The 17,474-nt window shown below is 32.3% G+C and overlaps 1 protein-coding gene across 1 annotated transcript in view; it reads left to right on the top strand.

Annotated features, from left to right (window-relative positions):
* The window catches only part of LOC126891698 (nitric oxide synthase, salivary gland), a 1,179,385-nt gene that overhangs the window by 1,134,819 nt on the left and 27,092 nt on the right, over window positions 1–17,474 (top strand). The window contains exons 16-17 of the mRNA XM_050660959.1: window positions 6,983–7,217; window positions 12,354–12,523. Of these exons, the coding sequence (XP_050516916.1) occupies window positions 6,983–7,217; window positions 12,354–12,523 (405 nt within the window). The remainder of the gene's footprint in view (window positions 1–6,982; window positions 7,218–12,353; window positions 12,524–17,474) is intronic.

Here is a 17,474-nt window from a genome sequence, read left to right as displayed (position 1 = left end):
CGGTCTTTAATTAGATACATCAGATTTCGTTCCGTTTTTGAATACAGGGCATACTTTTGCATTTTTCCACAATTCGGGATAAGTTCCCGTTTTTATTGATAAGTTAAAAATTTTTTGAAGTGGCTTTACAAATGCCCGAGAACAATCTTTGATTAAAAATGCTGGAATATTATCCGGTCCGGACGTCATTTTATATTTAATTTTTTGAAATGCTACCAAAATTTCGTTTTCTTGAAATTCGCTAAAATTAATAGTGGGTAAATAGATATCTCTACATTCTTGATTACCAAATAGGTACATTGTTTTCGACAGGTACTTATATAAACTTTTTCAAAAAACATCTTAAAAGCATGGATTATATCGTGAGGATTATTAAATGTATCGCCGTTGTAACACATTTCACCTGGGATTCTAGAAGTTTTATTCTTTGCATGAACATATATTCCCAGAAATTATTAGATTCGTTAGAAATACTATTCTGAATTTTTTCAAGATAAACGTTATATTCAGTTTTAATCATTTGTTTTATTATTTTTCGCAACCTTTTAAATTCATGCATATAAAGTATATTCCCTGTTTTCTTATAATTTTTGATATTTTTTGATTTCAACTTTATCATTCTAATTATTTCCGTATTATACCATGTAGGATATCGACGTTTATAATTTCTGTATATTGGTACACACATATCAAATAATTCATATATCTTAGCATAAAATAATTCTAGGACTGTATTTACATCATCAGACATGTCTAAAAAATTCCAGTCGCAATTAAGAATTTCTGAGTAGGTACAGTAAAGGAAAATTTGCTTTTTTAAAATTATATTTTTTAGATTTGGAATGAGACACAAAGCTGGTTTCCTTTTTCTGAAAATCGTTAATATTTATCATTAATGCTGGATGATGTAAATCTTCTTGAACAAGTGGTGCATTATCACGACTTACATGACACAGATCTGATGATATAACTAAGTCTAACAATCCATCTAAATTATTTCCCACCTGTTTATACTGATCTAAATTAAACAAACACATGAATTCTAACACTGCCGATGTCATCACATCAGACCTATTTTGATCGATATACTTTGGAATGTTAAAGACACCCAGGAGAATAACAGTTTCACTAAATAATTCAAGTTGCTCTAACATTTCAAAAAAATATTCAAAATCATTTAGCTTTAATTTGTCTGGAATATATAATACTGCAACATAAAACTTAAAAAAAAATCAATGGGAAAATCCCAATAATTGGCTGTATACCATAGTTTAAAAAACCAATACAGAAGTAAAACCTTCGAGATGTATTCTGGTATAAAATCGTTTATTTAAAACTATAAAATATCATCGATTGCAGAACGTTTTCGTTCTAAACAGAACATCTTCAGTGCCTAGAATGAAGTATTTCCACGTTAGTTTAAAGCAAAAGGTTAAAAATGTGACTGTTAAAATGAAAAATGTGGGAATACTTACATCCTGCCGAGTATTTTGAAACTAGCACACTGTAAATAGTGTTAACATCATCATATATGGTTTACATAATGTAATATGTTAAAATGTTATGACTACAAGTCGATGTTAATAGATAAAGTGGAACACATGCTAAAAGGGTGCCATGGTTCCCTGCTCGAAGATGCTAGGTACTTGCCAATTCAATGGGCACAGACCAACTGAGAAATTATGAAGTGGATATACAATTTGACAAGGGTGACATGACATGACAAGATAAAGCCAATTTTTGGTTAAAGTTTCATTTGATTTTGGATTTTTTAATAAAATGCGAAGGTTTGTCTGCAAAAATAATTTAAATTATTTGAATAATAAAATCTACTGTAAAGTTTAAATTAGCAACTCTCTATTCCAGAATAATTTATAGATTCATTAAATTTAATGCAGATATATTACATGGTTTAAGTTGTGACGTCATCGGATGTGAAATGACGAGATGAAAGTTGAGTTTTGTTGAAACAAGGAAATACACTACATAATAAAAGATAATTAGACTTGCGTGGAAAAACAAAGCTAAACAAACCGAAAAAACCAGAATTTAAGAGTATTTTTATGTGATGAAATGTTGGTTGCCTAACAAGGCAAGCAGGCAACAGGTTGAAGGTAAACGGTAGAATATTGCGAGAAAACAGTATATATACAAAAGGTGGCTATTTATTGTGTTAAATTTATTATTATACTATTGTAATGAATAATTATGTCTGTTAAAAGTTGGAAAATAGTTGTTAACAAAATTAAATAACTAAAGATTACTGTTAGTGAGGTAGATATATGTGTGAAGGATATGATTGTATATAGTATTGTGAAATGAATAAAAGTATGTAATAATATAATAAAATTAAACTATGTGACATAAACTCTAATTCATCTTTATGTAGTTTTGAAAGGACTGAATGAATTGGAAGTAATGTATCTTGATAGTCTACCAACGTAGAATAGTGAATAAAATAATTAGAATGAGAGCTACCAATATAGGTCAAGTTGTGGGTTGGTGTCAGTATGTAAAGAAGAATCTAAATTGAATGAGTATATGAAATAGAAAAGTATGAGATTGATTTCTATTGGTGATAGTGGAGTGAACAGACTGAACTAAATGAAATATATTTAAGTGCAGAACTTTATGAACGTATGTGATTGCAACTGAAATCAAACAAATGAAAAATGTGAAAAATTATTTTAAATTGGGATAAATGGAGATTGGAAGTTGCCTGATATGAATGGAAATGAAAAGATAGATGAAAAAAGAAGAATAGTGAATGCAATAAACCTTAAATGTTATAGTCTGAAAGAAGTTTGACTGAATGGGTCGTAATGGATGTAGGTGTGCAGTATCCTATTGTTAAGTAAAGTCTAAGAATCTAAAAAGAAAGAAGTGACAGAATGTTTCTTACTTAGTAACATTCTTTTAGCATGTGTTCCACTTTATCTATTAACATCGACTTGTAGTCATAACATTTTAACATATTACATTATGTAAACCATATATGATGATGTTAACACTATTTACAGTGTGCTAGTTTCAAAATACTCGGCAGGATGTAAGTATTCCCACATTTTTCATTTTAACAGTCACATTTTTAACCTTTTGCTTTAAACTAACGTGGAAATACTTCATTCTAGGCACTGAAGATGTTCTGTTTAGAACGAAAACGTTCTGCAATCGATGACATTTTATAGTTTTAAATAAACGATTTTATACCAGAATACATCTCGAAGTTTTTACTTCTGTATTGGTTTTTTATAAAACTTTTTATTTCCTGTGTGACATTCCACAATTAACAAATCAACTAGTGGAAAAGGAAAATCAAACGTTGAAACATACTCGAAGTTTGACTTAAGGGCCAACAGTACACCTCCACCAGTTGATTTATTAACTACATCGAACTTTCGATCTTTCCTGAAGACCTCATAGGCATCATTAAACAATTCCGAACTAATAACATCGGAGTTGAGCCAAGTTTCCGTTAAAGCAATGATGTCAAATTCACATTCACTAACACTAGAGTAAAAATCAAATACCTTAGAATTCAAGTCTCGCACATTCTGATAGTAAACCTGAAGGTCTTGGCTGGAGGAACTGTTGGGACCTATCTGTTGAAAGGAACAATTTTTGGGATGCCGTCCAAGTATTTAATTCTAAATTGTCCTGTATTGTTTGCGATCTTAGCGTCTAATTCTTCCTTTAATTGTTTGTAGTATGCAATTTCTTTTTTGGTACGATCATATGAAATTGAAACATGGCTGTAGATACCAGTTTTTAGAACCTTGGATTGTCTGATTAATGCTGAGACGTCATTTTTATCTTTAAGTGTTATCTTGATCGGACGATTTTTACCTTGTGCTGGTTGTCCAAGCCTAAATATTTTGAGTTTATTGACATTCACGTTAGTATTCATACTCTGAATTATTGTTTGGACTTCCTGTGTGTCCTTATCATTGCGACTGTTGGGAGTGAGCTGAGTATTTTGCTCAGGTACACCAAATAAAATAGCATTGCGTTTGCGTTTTCTACGCTCATTTATTTCCTGAATGACTTCTTCCATAACCAACATGTTTGTAGAATTCTTCATTGATTGGTTTTCATTTTTAAGTGCTTGAATATCAGTTTGTAAAGTTAGAATTAATGCTTTCAGATCTTTTATTTGGTTCCCAACCCGTCTACAACTCATACAAGACCAATCGAATCCTTTATCATTATCATTAAATAATTCATTCATATCAATAAGTCATTCTATTTATTGTTGTCTTGAGAAGGTTTGGAAAAGTGAATGAATAATTAAATATAAAGTTAAAATTAAAAATTAAAATAAAACAAGCCAATGGACATGTTTCTTTGTTTCTGGTACGGTCCTGGTGTATTCTGGTTTGGTGGTACGCCAAAACCTTCAAAATATTTTAGGTGGTACGCAGTTGCTAATAGAAGGTCGGGAACCCCTGGTGTAGACCGTTATCGATGGTGGTGGGACTTATTTTATTTTAATAAAATTAAAAATAATATTAAAAATAAATCTTTTGTCGAGACCAAGTCTCTGTAACGCCTTTGTGGTTTCTATTATTTGCAAACCAACCGAATACTGAAATCAAATAAGGCCCGGGGAGATTTATAATTTGCATCTCACTTCCTGACTGTTCAGCGTGGCAAAATTCCAACGAACACTTACTCAGTTAAGAGTAAGACTAATAGAAAATAATAATCATACATAGTCCGTTCTTTAACAGTAAAATATTGCAAAACCTCTAAATTTTAAAGAACCGCTTGGATTGACATGAAATTTGGCATACACATAGCTAACAAGTTAAACAAAAAACGTGATATTGTGCCGTTATGTGCTTTTGCCCTGGGGGTGGTTTTCACCCCCTCTTGGGGGTGAAAAAATATTCGTCCAAAGAAAGTCAGCAAATGGATAAACTGGCTAATTTTAAGTAACTTTTGTTCTATAGAGTTTTTTCACTAAGTCAATACTTTTTGAGTTATTTGCCAGTGAATATGTTCATTTTTTCAACAAAATAACCACGCTTTTAGACGGTTTTTCGAAAATAACTCAAATAGTAAGTATTTTGTCGAAAAAACATTCTTTGCAAAAATATAGCCTGTAAATATTTAAAAAAAATGGTGTATATATCACGTCTCTACACCTAATAGAAGCAGAGTTATAGCTAATGAAAAATAGGTTCATATTCGTCAAATTCCAAATGCAATAATTTAACGTGAAATAACCAAAAATGAAGCACATTTCGGGGAAAACTCATTTCAACTTATTTAAAAAGAGCTTCATTTTTGTTTTATAAAAAAAATTCTAGCATCAAAATTAAACAAGTTAGGCTCAGAATAAAGTTAGTCCCTTTTGGTTTTGGTAAAAAAATCGAGAAAATCACCCCCTAATTAGTATCTTAAATGAACTTAATCGTTACGACTTCACAAGTTGCTTGACTCCTGTATATATTCTTTATATGATCTGTAAGTTTCATCGGTTCAAAGTCCTTATTATTGAAAGGGCTATAGTTAAAAGGGGTTGAACGAGTCACTGATCACGAATGTATGCAAATTTAGAAACAACAAATCTTAATCAATTTTTGTCTAACAGAAAAATAAAAAAATACACGATATTCAGAAAAGAAAATTGACTTTTTCTGTTTTTCGAGATTTTTGGTATCTCTTACAATTTTTAAGTTATTTTGAAAAAAAGCATATTTTTTAAAATTTCAATTTTTAAAAATTTTACTTTGAAACCAAATTTTTTCAAAAATAAGCACTTTGAATCGATGAATTTTACAGATCATATAAACACAACATAAGTAAAATAATTTGTGGAGCGGTAACGATTAATTGCATTTAAGTTGCTAATTAGGGGGTGGTCTTCCTGATTTTTTTTTGCAAAAACAAAAGGGACCATCTTTATTTTGAACGTAACTTGCTTAAATTTAATGCTACAAACTTTTTGTAAAAACAGAAATAAAGCTTTTTTTAAACACTTTAAAAAAGTTATAATGGATTTTCCTCAAAAAGTGTTTAATTTTTTGGATATTTCACGTCGAATTATTCTATTTGAAATTTGGTGAATATGAATATATTTTTGATTGGCTATAACTCTGGTTCTACGAGATCCAGAGACCTAACGCGTACACCTAACGCGTTTTTTTTTACTTTTTTATGAGCTATATTTTTGCTAGGAACGTTTTGTCGACAAAATACTTACTTTTTGAGTTATTTGCGAAAAACCGTCTAAAGATGTGGTTATTTTGTTGAAAAATGAACATATTCACTCGCAAATAACTCGAAAAATTTTGACTTGGCGAAAAAGCTCTATAGAACAAAAGTTACTTAAAATTAGTCAGTTTACCCATTGCCGGACTTATTTTGGACATATATTTTTTCACCCCCAATAGGGGGTGAAAGTCACCCCCAGGGCAAAAGCACACATCGGTACAATATCTTTTTTTTTTCTTTGACATGTAAGCTATACGTATACCAATATTCATCTCAATCCAAGCCGTTCTTTAAAATTTAGAGCAAAAACCGTGAAAGAATGGACTAACAGAACAAGTAAAAAGAAAATAATAACTTCGTTGCAAGACTAAATCAAGAGACATCTTATATTTCAGTTATAAACACTCTCTGAAGAAAGCTACTGAGCTTGAAACCGATAAGGATGATTATGATGCTCTCTGAATGAACAACTGAAATATAAAATGTCTCTTAATTTCGTTGTGCATCGAAATTATTATTTTCTATTAGTCTTACTCCTAACTAAGTATACGGGACCTATTTTTCGTTGAAATCTTGCCACGCTGAATAAGTACGAAGTAAGATGCAAATTATAGATTTCCCCAGGCCTTCTTTGATTTCAGCATTCGGTTGGTTTGTAAATAATCGAAACCACGAAGGCGTTACTAGAAACTTGGTCTCAATAAAGGTTTTATTTTTAGTATTATTTTTAATTTCCTTGATTTAAATTGATTAATTTATTTAGATAAACGCAACAAAACTTATTCGAAGAACCAATTTACATAAAAAAAATGATCCAAAATCCACGATGCTTCTGGAATTTTCTTCAACTTCGTCATACAAACCTGGTGATCATCTTGCCGTCTATCCATTGAATAGGTCAGAACTTGTGGATGGAGTCATTAAGAAGTTAAGGGGTGCTGACAATCCCGATGTTCCTGTAGAGTTGCAATTGATGGAGGAGACCACTACATCAAATGGTAAGTCAGTGATAATTTTGCTTATTGTATAATGCACTTTTTAATTTCGGTTACGAACTACATTGCTCACAAATCTTCAGTGGTGAATCCAAGTAACGGTAATGGGGTCGATCAACCCCCTCTCAAACCAAGTGATTTAATTTTTTTTAATTATAAATATTTAGTTATAAAGATAATAAAAATATTCTTTTTTAACGGAAGTAAAAACAGACAAGATAAAACTACAGAGAGTGATTAGTTGAGGAAGATTGTAAATAATATTCGATACGAGGACGACTCTGTACTAGTTGCAATAACAGTAAAGGAATTACAACGATTACTTACAAACATAAATATTCCTGCAACAATTATGGCATAAACATCAATATCAAAAAAATCAAGTATTAGTCCAGAGATATAAGATTTTTCTCGTGACACATCCCCCTCCAGGTCGAAACCAAATTTTTTGAGTAGTATGGACATCTATATTAATAACCTATAAGTTTCCTGCAGCCGATTTTGATGATATACATAGTAGTTATAAACAAATGAAAATCAAAAAACGGTAAATTTTCGCTTTTTTCGTCTATTACTAAAAAGTGAAGCATTCTAAACAAATTTGAGAATAAGAAACTCATAAACCATATAAAAACCTTCAATATGGCGTTCGCTGAATATGTCTACTTTAGATAGTAGTATCTAAGATACTTACGAAATTGTTCAACTTAATCTATGAAAGCGGAAAAATTCCTAAAGATTGGCTTAAATCCTCATTTGTTGTACTACCAAAAAAACACAGAGCCACAAAATGCAGCGACTATCGCACCATCAGCCTAATGAGTCATGTATTGAAAACGTTTCTTAGAATCATTCATCAAAGAACATATAGAAAAATTGAGGAAAGAATCTCAAGTACTCAATTCGGTTTTCGCTGTGGCCTTGGAACGCGTGATGCACTATTCGCAACCCAAGTTTTAATTCAGAGATGCAGAGATGTAAATCATGACGTTTTCATGTGCGCGATTGATTTTGAAAAGGCCTTTGATAAAGTTCGCCATGAAAAAATGCTACATATTCTCAAAACTACCGGTCTGGACGGTAGGGACATTAGAATAATCGCAAATTTGTATTGGGGCCAGGCTGCATGTATTAGGGTTGCGAATCAGTGCTCTGAAGAAGTAAAAATCAAGCGCGGAGTTCGACAAGGCTGTATATTGTCACCAATGTTGTTTAATCTTTACGCTGAAACAATCTTAAATGAAGTCTTGGAAAACGCAAAAGAGGGAATACTCATTAATGGTATGCTTATGAACAATATCAGATACGCAGATGACACCTTGTTGCTGACTGGATCAATTGAACATCTTCAAGCGTTATTGAATCGAATGGTGGCATTCTGCGCGATATATGGACTCAAACTCAACGCAAGAAAAACAAAGTTTATGGTTATTAGTAAACAGGCAGCCGTAAATAATAATAACTATAACGTAACAATCGGTAATGACTCAATTGAACGAGTAAGTAATCTTGTATATCTGGGTACTCATATTAATGAAAGCTGGAACCCTAGTACAGAAATAAAAAGTAGAATTGCCAAAGCAAGAACAAGTTTTATGAAATTTAAGAAAATCCTGTGCAGTCATGATCTAAATTTGGAACTTCGGATAAGAATGGTCCGATGTTATATATTCCCAGTACTACTTTACGGGGTTGAAGCATGGACACTGACAGAATCGCTTTTAAAAAACCTAGAAGCATTTGAAATGTGGGTCTACCGCCGTATTCTGAAGATCAGTTGGGTAGAAAGAGTCACAAACGAAAGGGTTTTGCAACGTTTGAATACAAGTTGCGAAGTAGTGAACACGGTTAAAAGGCGCAAATTGGAATACTTTGGTCATATAATGCGTCACCCAGAAAAATATGACATACTTCACCTTGTCATGCAAGGTAAAATAATGGGAAAAAGAAGTGTGGGCCGCCGTACAACTTCTTGGCTTAAAAACCTACGCCAATGGTTTGGGAAAACTAGCACTGAACTATTTCGTGCGGCTGTAAATAAGACAATGATTATTAATATGCTGCGCAACATGAGAGCCAACGATCGACAAGCGGTCTCGGCACCTTAAGAAGAAGAAGGAATATGTCTATCCTTATTTGTTGATTAGAAAATTGCAAAATAAGTCATAAATTTTGAGATTTTATAAATGTTCATAACTTATGTAAAAATCAAGTTAGAACCTTCTTATTACACGGAATGCTGAGACTTCTTGTGCTTAAATTATATTTTAAATTTCGAAGCAATTTAATTTGTTTATTCCAAATTCATTTTTTTGCAACACTATAAGTCAGAAAATTATGAGGTTACAGTAATACTTCGGATAGCTTGTGAAAGAAGAACATTTATACTATTAACTTAATTAAAAAAATGAGAAAAAGTAATTATAAACAGTGTAAAATTATTTTGCAAAACATGTGGATTTTTTGCTTACTTATTAAACAATTCGAATTAAAAATAATAAATGATGGTTTTGCTTGTTTTCGATTCAGAGGGTTAGAGGTGTGCACGCTAACAAACGCTACTGAAGACGCCTGAAATGGTAGAAACAGCCTGTCTAGCGGGTGTGCAACCCTCTGAATCGAAAACAAGCAAAACCATCATTTATTATTTTTATTTCCTTTACTCGGTTTGAGTACTGAAAGTTCCTCTGCTGTCTTTTTTCTTAGACGAATGAAGGCGGAATGTGATCGTTTCCCTTTCGTTTTCTATATTCGTAGTCTGCTGTCTTATTAATTGAAAAAGTCGCAGATTAAGGATATACCAGTAAGAACTTTCTACACGAAAAGTCTCAGGTTTAAATTACTATTTACCATTTTAATTTTTATTAAATTGGTGGATTCTGCATCTGAGACTTTTCAATTTGTTAATTAGAATTACTTTTTAACCGTTACCCGTAGAAAAATTATTTTTTCATATTTAGAAAGACTGAATTTTTATACACATTTAGAATTAGGGACGAAGTTAGCCCCCCCTTTTTTTATTTCATATGTTCTTGCAAAATAATTTTGCAATATTTAGAATTATTTTTTGTCATTTTTTTAATTAAATTAATAGTGTAATCTTCTTCTTTCATAAACTATCCAAAGTATTACTGTAACTTCATCATTTTCATAATGTTGTTCTGAAGCTATTTTCTTGTGGCATTTTTATAATCAAGTATATTCAAATGGGAAATAAGCCACAATTTTATCTAAAACTAAACCTAACAGTGAACAAGAAAGAACAAAGAATTGTATTTATAAAATACCTTGTGAATGCGAACAATTTTATATAGGTGAAACGTCAAGACCATTAGACGTTAGAGTAAATGAACATCAGTCTTATATAAAAAATAGAGAATTTGATAGATCTCAAATATGTCAACACGCATGGGATAATGAACATAGAGTTCAGTGGAGAGATTCAAGTATAGTCCTAAAAGAAGCAGATAGTAAAAAGAGAAAAATCAAAGAAGCGGCTCTAATTATGCTAAATGAAACCAATTGTGTCGCAAATTCCTCGGTAGAATGCAGTAGGATGTGGTTACCCATATTAAAGGAGGAAGTCAATAGAAAGAAAATACCACAATTAGTAAATCAGTAACATATCGAGTTAGTACATATTTAGTATTTTAGTATTATTTAAAATTTAAAATATCAAGTCAGAATTTGGTATTAGTTTTGAGAGTAAACTAAATGTAAACCCAAATACTTACGATGTCGGGATAGTATCACGAGGTTTTTCCTGGTTTTCCCTCGTGATTTACTATGGAATCTCTAACGCGAGAATTTCAGTGCCACCGTTGCATTTGGTTGTCTTTTTAAAGACAGATCACATGCTATGATTTTTTGTGGCGGATATTCTTGAGTTGGGATTGATTTCATGTAATCGAATGAACTATCTTTTAGTAAAGTCGTACCAGGAACGCAACTCATCAATATTGGCAATATCATTTTAAAGTCGTCTACTTTAAAATGTATAATACGTGTCTGAATTGCCGATATAAATGAGTCAGATTAAATAAATTATTAGAAGAATTTTTTACTAAGCAACAACATTTTTGTTTATTTAGTATTATTTTGTATTTTGACAACGACACCCGACTTGGGCGTCGAAACGTTAATAAAATCATTTTTAGGTAAAATTGTGGCTTATTTCCCATTTGAATATACTTGATTCATCATTTTCTGACTTATAGTGTTGCAAAAAAGATTAATTTGTGATAAACAAATGAAATAACCTTTAAATTATTTGACCAATTGCTTTGAAATTTAGGGTATGATGTAAGCACCAGAAGTCTCAGTATTCCTAGTAATAAGAAGGTTCTAAGTTAATTTTTACATAAATTATGAATATTTATAAAAACTCAAAATGTATGATTTATTTTGCAATTTTCTCAGCAACCAAGAAGGATAGACAATATAGACATATTCAGGAAACGCCGTATTGAAGTTTTTTATACGATTTATGAGTTTCTTACTCTTAAATTTGTTTAAAATGCGTAACTTTTTTGTAATAGACGAAAAAAGCGAAAATTTACCGTTTTTTGATCTTTATTTGCTTATAACTATGTATATCATCAAAATCGGCTGCAGGAAATATATAGGTTATTATTATGGATGTCCATACTACTCAAAAAATGGTTTCGGCCTGAAGGGGGGTTGTGTCACCAACAGGATATTTTTTTTCCTTATTTCTCTGAACTATGGTCTTCAGTAAAACATGACACAACCAGCACAAATTAGTATAAACGGCATTCAAATTGAAAAAAGTATCAACCTTGAAGTAACAGGAAGGATAGGAAAAGACCCAGAAATTTGGTTAACGATAAAACGAAGAAAATTCGAATATTTTGGTCACCTGATAACATAAATACACATTACTTTAAAATATAATGCACGGAAAAATAGAAGGAAAACGGAATCCAGGCCGTAGAAGAATGTCATGGTTGCAGAATTTGAGAGAGTGGTTTGGCTGCACCACTAATAAACTCTTTAGATCAGCAATAAACAAGGTCAGGATAGCCTTGACGATTTCAAACGTCCGCTAGGAGTGGCACAAGAAGAAGATGATGATGATGATGAGTCGATCTTAATTTTAACATTTTTTGTATTTTTTAGGTATCGTTAGGAATTGGAAACCCCATCAAAGATTACCCAGTTGTTCCATTAGGGAACTATATCAGAGGTACTTAGATATTACCACTCCAGCAACACCAAATTTATTAAAATACTTCGCATCCATAGCAACTAGTGAAGAGGATAAGAAACAACTAACTTTACTTGCCACAGTAAGTACTATACTAGACTATGATTTATTTTAAGTTTCTGTCATAATTTGGTTTATAATTAATGAATTTTTACATAGACGGAATCTGTGATGGAATAGATGGAATCTGTGATGAAGTTGTATTTTCTTATATTAAAAGCTATATTAGGAATATTCTACCGATTAGTGTTGGTGAATGTAGTGATTTTAAATCACACCGTGATCGGTGACTGTGATTTTTAAATAACGGTGATTTTCAACGATGACCGTGATCATTTTCATTTATGTGTAGTATGTACTAAAAAACATACCTATTGCTTTTTTAAAGTAACGTAACTAGATGGTTTGTCCCAATCATACAGTGTGGTAAATTTATAATATGTACTAATAATGAGATAAGACTGATAAGATTCCCCGAGTCCTTTATTGTTCAACCTAATCATTTAGTGTAGGAAACAAAGGTTGAACCTTGCAAAATGGACACAAATCCGGTTTTATTTTTTTTTCTGGTATATCAAGGGGTGCTTATTATAAGACTAACGTTTTCTGAAAAAATTTCGCCCCGGAACCCCCCTTTTCACCCCTTTAAAAAGGGGAAATTTGAGGTTTTTGCAGAACGTAACCCTTCCTGTACCTTTTACAAAAAATTTCTTTTATAGAAATATGGAGAGGACTATATTTTCTACGATTTATTTCGCGACAGCATATCTCTATCATCCACCGTTTAGCAGGGGTGGCGCCCCAAATTTGACAAGTTTTTAAAAAAGATGTTTTTAAAAAATATATATTTTTCCCTAACTGTAACGGAAAAAATCCTGCGGCAATTATTCACAAATAAGTGACTGATTTTTTGGTATAGGTTTCACTTAAGGGTAATTGCCCTATTTTTAATTACAGGGTGTTACATGTTAAAAAACCCCTTTTTATACCATGTAAACCATTTATGCTAGAGTAAAAAGACTTTCAGAGATTACCCATTTACTGGTGCTATTTACAAATTTGTATAATGTACCCCCATTTTTTTCCCGCAACCACCCCAAAAAAAATAAGAATTAATAAATAAAGTGATTTTCTTGGAATCCTTCACACACATTGCCCTTTATTAATATGCTTCATATATCATTTTGTGCACGTTATTATTACCCATGCATGGACACTAAAAGCGATTTCCTAGTGTAACCCCTGTAGCCAAAAAAAATAAATAAAATGTCTGGTTGAAAAACGTTTTTTGTTTTTTGCTTTTTGATCCATATGGGCATATGCTTCATCAATAGTGCTTTTCAAAAACATATATGGTTAATGCGACATTCCTGCAGAAACCACCCCTATCCTTGAAAATATACTGCAGAAACTACCCCTATCCCTTGGCGAGCATGTTTTTACGAGTTTCTCATTACCTATGCATTATTTTTAAACAAAACTTATACAAGGTTCAAGACCACTATTTACTCTAAAAATTAGATTCTATTCATTTTTTTCGTATAAGCAACCGTTACGGCACAGTGGCGCCGTAAACCTCATATATGCTTTGGCGGGCTCCAGTTTTTGTTTTTTTTTTTTCATCTGTTCGTTTTATTGGTAAAGTACTTATGTAAAATAAAACAACACAATGTAACCTACAAATTATGACTTATGCACATTTTACAATTTTTTGCGCCCCAAAGCCACAGTGGTGGCCCAAAATCAATTTTTGCATATTTTCGCCACCTACACGCATTTTATTGCATTAATGCTACCTTAATAGCACAATATTTACCCTTAGGTAGTCGCTAAGCGGTGGCGGATCCAGGGAGGGGTGATGGGGTGATCACCTCCCCCCCTCTCAAACCAGGTGATATTATATTCAAAGATTATAAAATATTCATTTATTTTTATAGAAATCTAGCCAATTGGCACCCCCCTCTTAACGATGCTGGATCCGCCACTGTCGCTAAAGCATAAAAAGTACGCCATTCTTATAAAAATAATAATATAAGTACAGTAGAACCCCGATTATCCGTGCTCCTCGGGACCGGACGTTGGTACGGATAATTAAAAAGCACGGATAATCCGAACATTTATTTCTGATTGTAATACATATGTACGCATATCCATACATATAGCCCTATCATAAAAAGACAACAGAAAAAATAAATCTTTCATTATGAGTCTCCCTCTCCGCGTATAGAGTTTCCGTCGAGTGATGTACAGTGACGCTATTTTGATAAAACCTCAAAAATGCAATTTATTTAATAGAAAATCATAGCACGGATAATCCGCAGCCCGGATAATCCGCACACGAATAATCGGGGTTCTACTGTATTTCTATAAAAATAAATGAATATTTTTATAATCTTTAATTATATGTACAGCTGGTTCCTAAAAAAACTGATACGACTCTTAGTAAGATTTGATCATTTTGAGCTTGAGCAGTGTGTGATTTGTCTGACATTATATTATATTTAATATGACCGACAAATAATAAAATAAACAAACAAACAGCCATTTTTTGAGGTTGAAGTTATCTGACAAATTTTAAGATTTGGCAGTGACAGTGACAGTATGTAAATAATAAGTATTTATCCTTCAAAATATAATAAATTAAATATAATTAAACTCATATTCATTATATCACACCTCATCAAAAGCTTTTTACAAGAACATAGTCAGCCATTTTGACATGGCTTAGAGCCAGACTACATCAAGATCCCCTATAAATCGTGCTGGTAATTGCCTTGCAGCGAGACCAAAAACAAAAAGAAGAAGAAGAAGAAAGTACACTGCTCAATTTTCTACAAAATACGCTTTAACAGTCGTATCAGTTTTTTTTGGAACCAGCTGTACATAATATCACTTGGTTTGTAAGAGGGGTGAGGGATATCACCCCTTCCTGGATCCGCCAGTACTTAGCGACCACTTGAGGGTGAATATTGTGCAATTAAGGTAGCATTAATGCAATAAAATGCGTGTAGGTGGCGAAAATATGCAAAAATTGATTTTGGGCCACCACTGTGGCTTTGGGGCGCAAAGATTGTAAAATGTGCATAGGTCATAATTTGTAGGTTACACTGTATTGTTTTATTTTACATAAGTACTTTATCAATAAAACGAACAGATGACGAAAAAAAAAACAAAAACTGGAGCCCGCCAAAGCATATATGAGGTTTACGGCGCCACTGTGCCGTAACGGTTGCTTATACGAAAAAAATGAATAGGACCTAATTTTTAGAGTAAATAGTGGTCTTTAACCTTGTATAAGTTTTATATAATTTATTATTATTTACCTATGCATGTAATGAGAAAATAGTAAAAACATCCTCGCCAAGGGATAGAGGTAGTTTCTGCAGTATATTTTCAAGGATAGGGGTGGTTTCCGCAGGGATGTTGCAATAACCATATATATTTTTAAAAAGCACTATTGATGAAGCATATGCCCATATGGATCAAAAAGCAAAAAACAAAAAAAAAATTTCAACCCCCCATTTTATTTAGTTTTTTTGTAATATGTACCTACTAATATTGAATGTCTGTAATTGAAAATAGTGCAATTACCCTTAAGTGAAACCTATACCAAAAAATCAGTCACTTATTTGTGAATAATTGCCGCAGGATTTCTTCCTAAATTCCGTTACAGTTAGGGAAAAATATATATTTTTTAAAAACATCTTTTTTAAAAAGTTGTCAAATTTGGGTCGCCACCCCCGCTAAACGGTGGATGATAGAGATATGCTGTCGGGAAATAAATCGTAGAAAATATAGTCCTCTTCATATTTCTATAAAAAAAATTTTTTGTTAAAGGTACAGGAAGGGCTACGTTTCGCAAAAACCACAAATTACCCCCTTTAAAGGGGTGAAAAAAGGGGTTCCGGGGCGAAATTTTTTCAGAAAAAGTTAGTCTTATAATAAGCACCCCTTGATATAACAGAAAAAAAAATAAAACCGGACTTGTGTCCATTTTGCAAGGTTCAACCTCTGTTTCCTACACTATATAAAATAATAAAAAAAAATGAGAACTAAGAAAGGATACAAAACAGGAAAAAACCAACTTAAAATAATCTGCTATGCAGACAATGCAATACTAATCCCTCTAGTCTCAAAGTGAAGATGATTTACAACGTATGCTACACTAATTTAAATTAACCGCCAGAAAATTTACCAGGTTAATTTTCCCAAAAAAAAACAAAATGCATGGTTATAACAGCAAATTCAATAAGATGTATATTGGAGCTAGAGGGTCAGATAGAACAAGTGATAATGTAAATATCTAGGCGTCACACCATCTAGCTACGGAAAGCTCGAAACAGAAGTGGAAGATCAAGTGAATAGAGCAAACAGAGCCGCAGGTTGCCTGAATAGTGAATGACACAATATGGAGAAATAAAAATATCATAGAAAGAAATTAAAGGCAGAATTTACAAAACAGTCATAAGATCAATAATGACATACGCGGCAGAAATACGACCTGACAAAGAGAGGACAAAAATATTGCTCGAAACAGCAGAGATACCCTTCGAAAAATCGATGGTAAGACACTATGGGACAGAGATAGAAATACAGATATTCGGTGGATAACATTAATAACTGGGTAAGAAACAGAAGGGTAGAATGGAATGACTACATAAGTCGAATAACAACAAATAGAGTAGTAAGGACGGAGAAAGACGGTTCCCCAATAGGAAGACGATCAGTGGTAAAACCACGAAAACGATGAAACGACAACTTATTAAAGGCACATTAAAAAACAGTGTCATGTATACACAAAAAGAAGAAGAAGAGGAGAAGAACAATACAGTGATTCATTTAAAAAGCACTACTTAGAAAGCTTTCTTGACAACGCTTTCTCTTTAAATAAACTTAAAAAAATATTCAATGCGTATTACCTAATAACATAAAATACCTTGTATTTCACATTTCCTCAAATTCACCGTTCGTTGGTGAATCCTCAGATGTTAGTCACCGTTCACCAAATCACGTTCACCGAGAGTATCGTAATA

The sequence above is a fragment of the Diabrotica virgifera genome, chromosome 9, assembly GCF_917563875.1.
Source record: "Diabrotica virgifera virgifera chromosome 9, PGI_DIABVI_V3a".
NCBI lineage: Eukaryota > Metazoa > Arthropoda > Insecta > Coleoptera > Chrysomelidae > Diabrotica > Diabrotica virgifera.
Note: the sequence above shows the minus strand (reverse complement) of the source record. Positions and strands in the feature narration are given on the sequence as shown.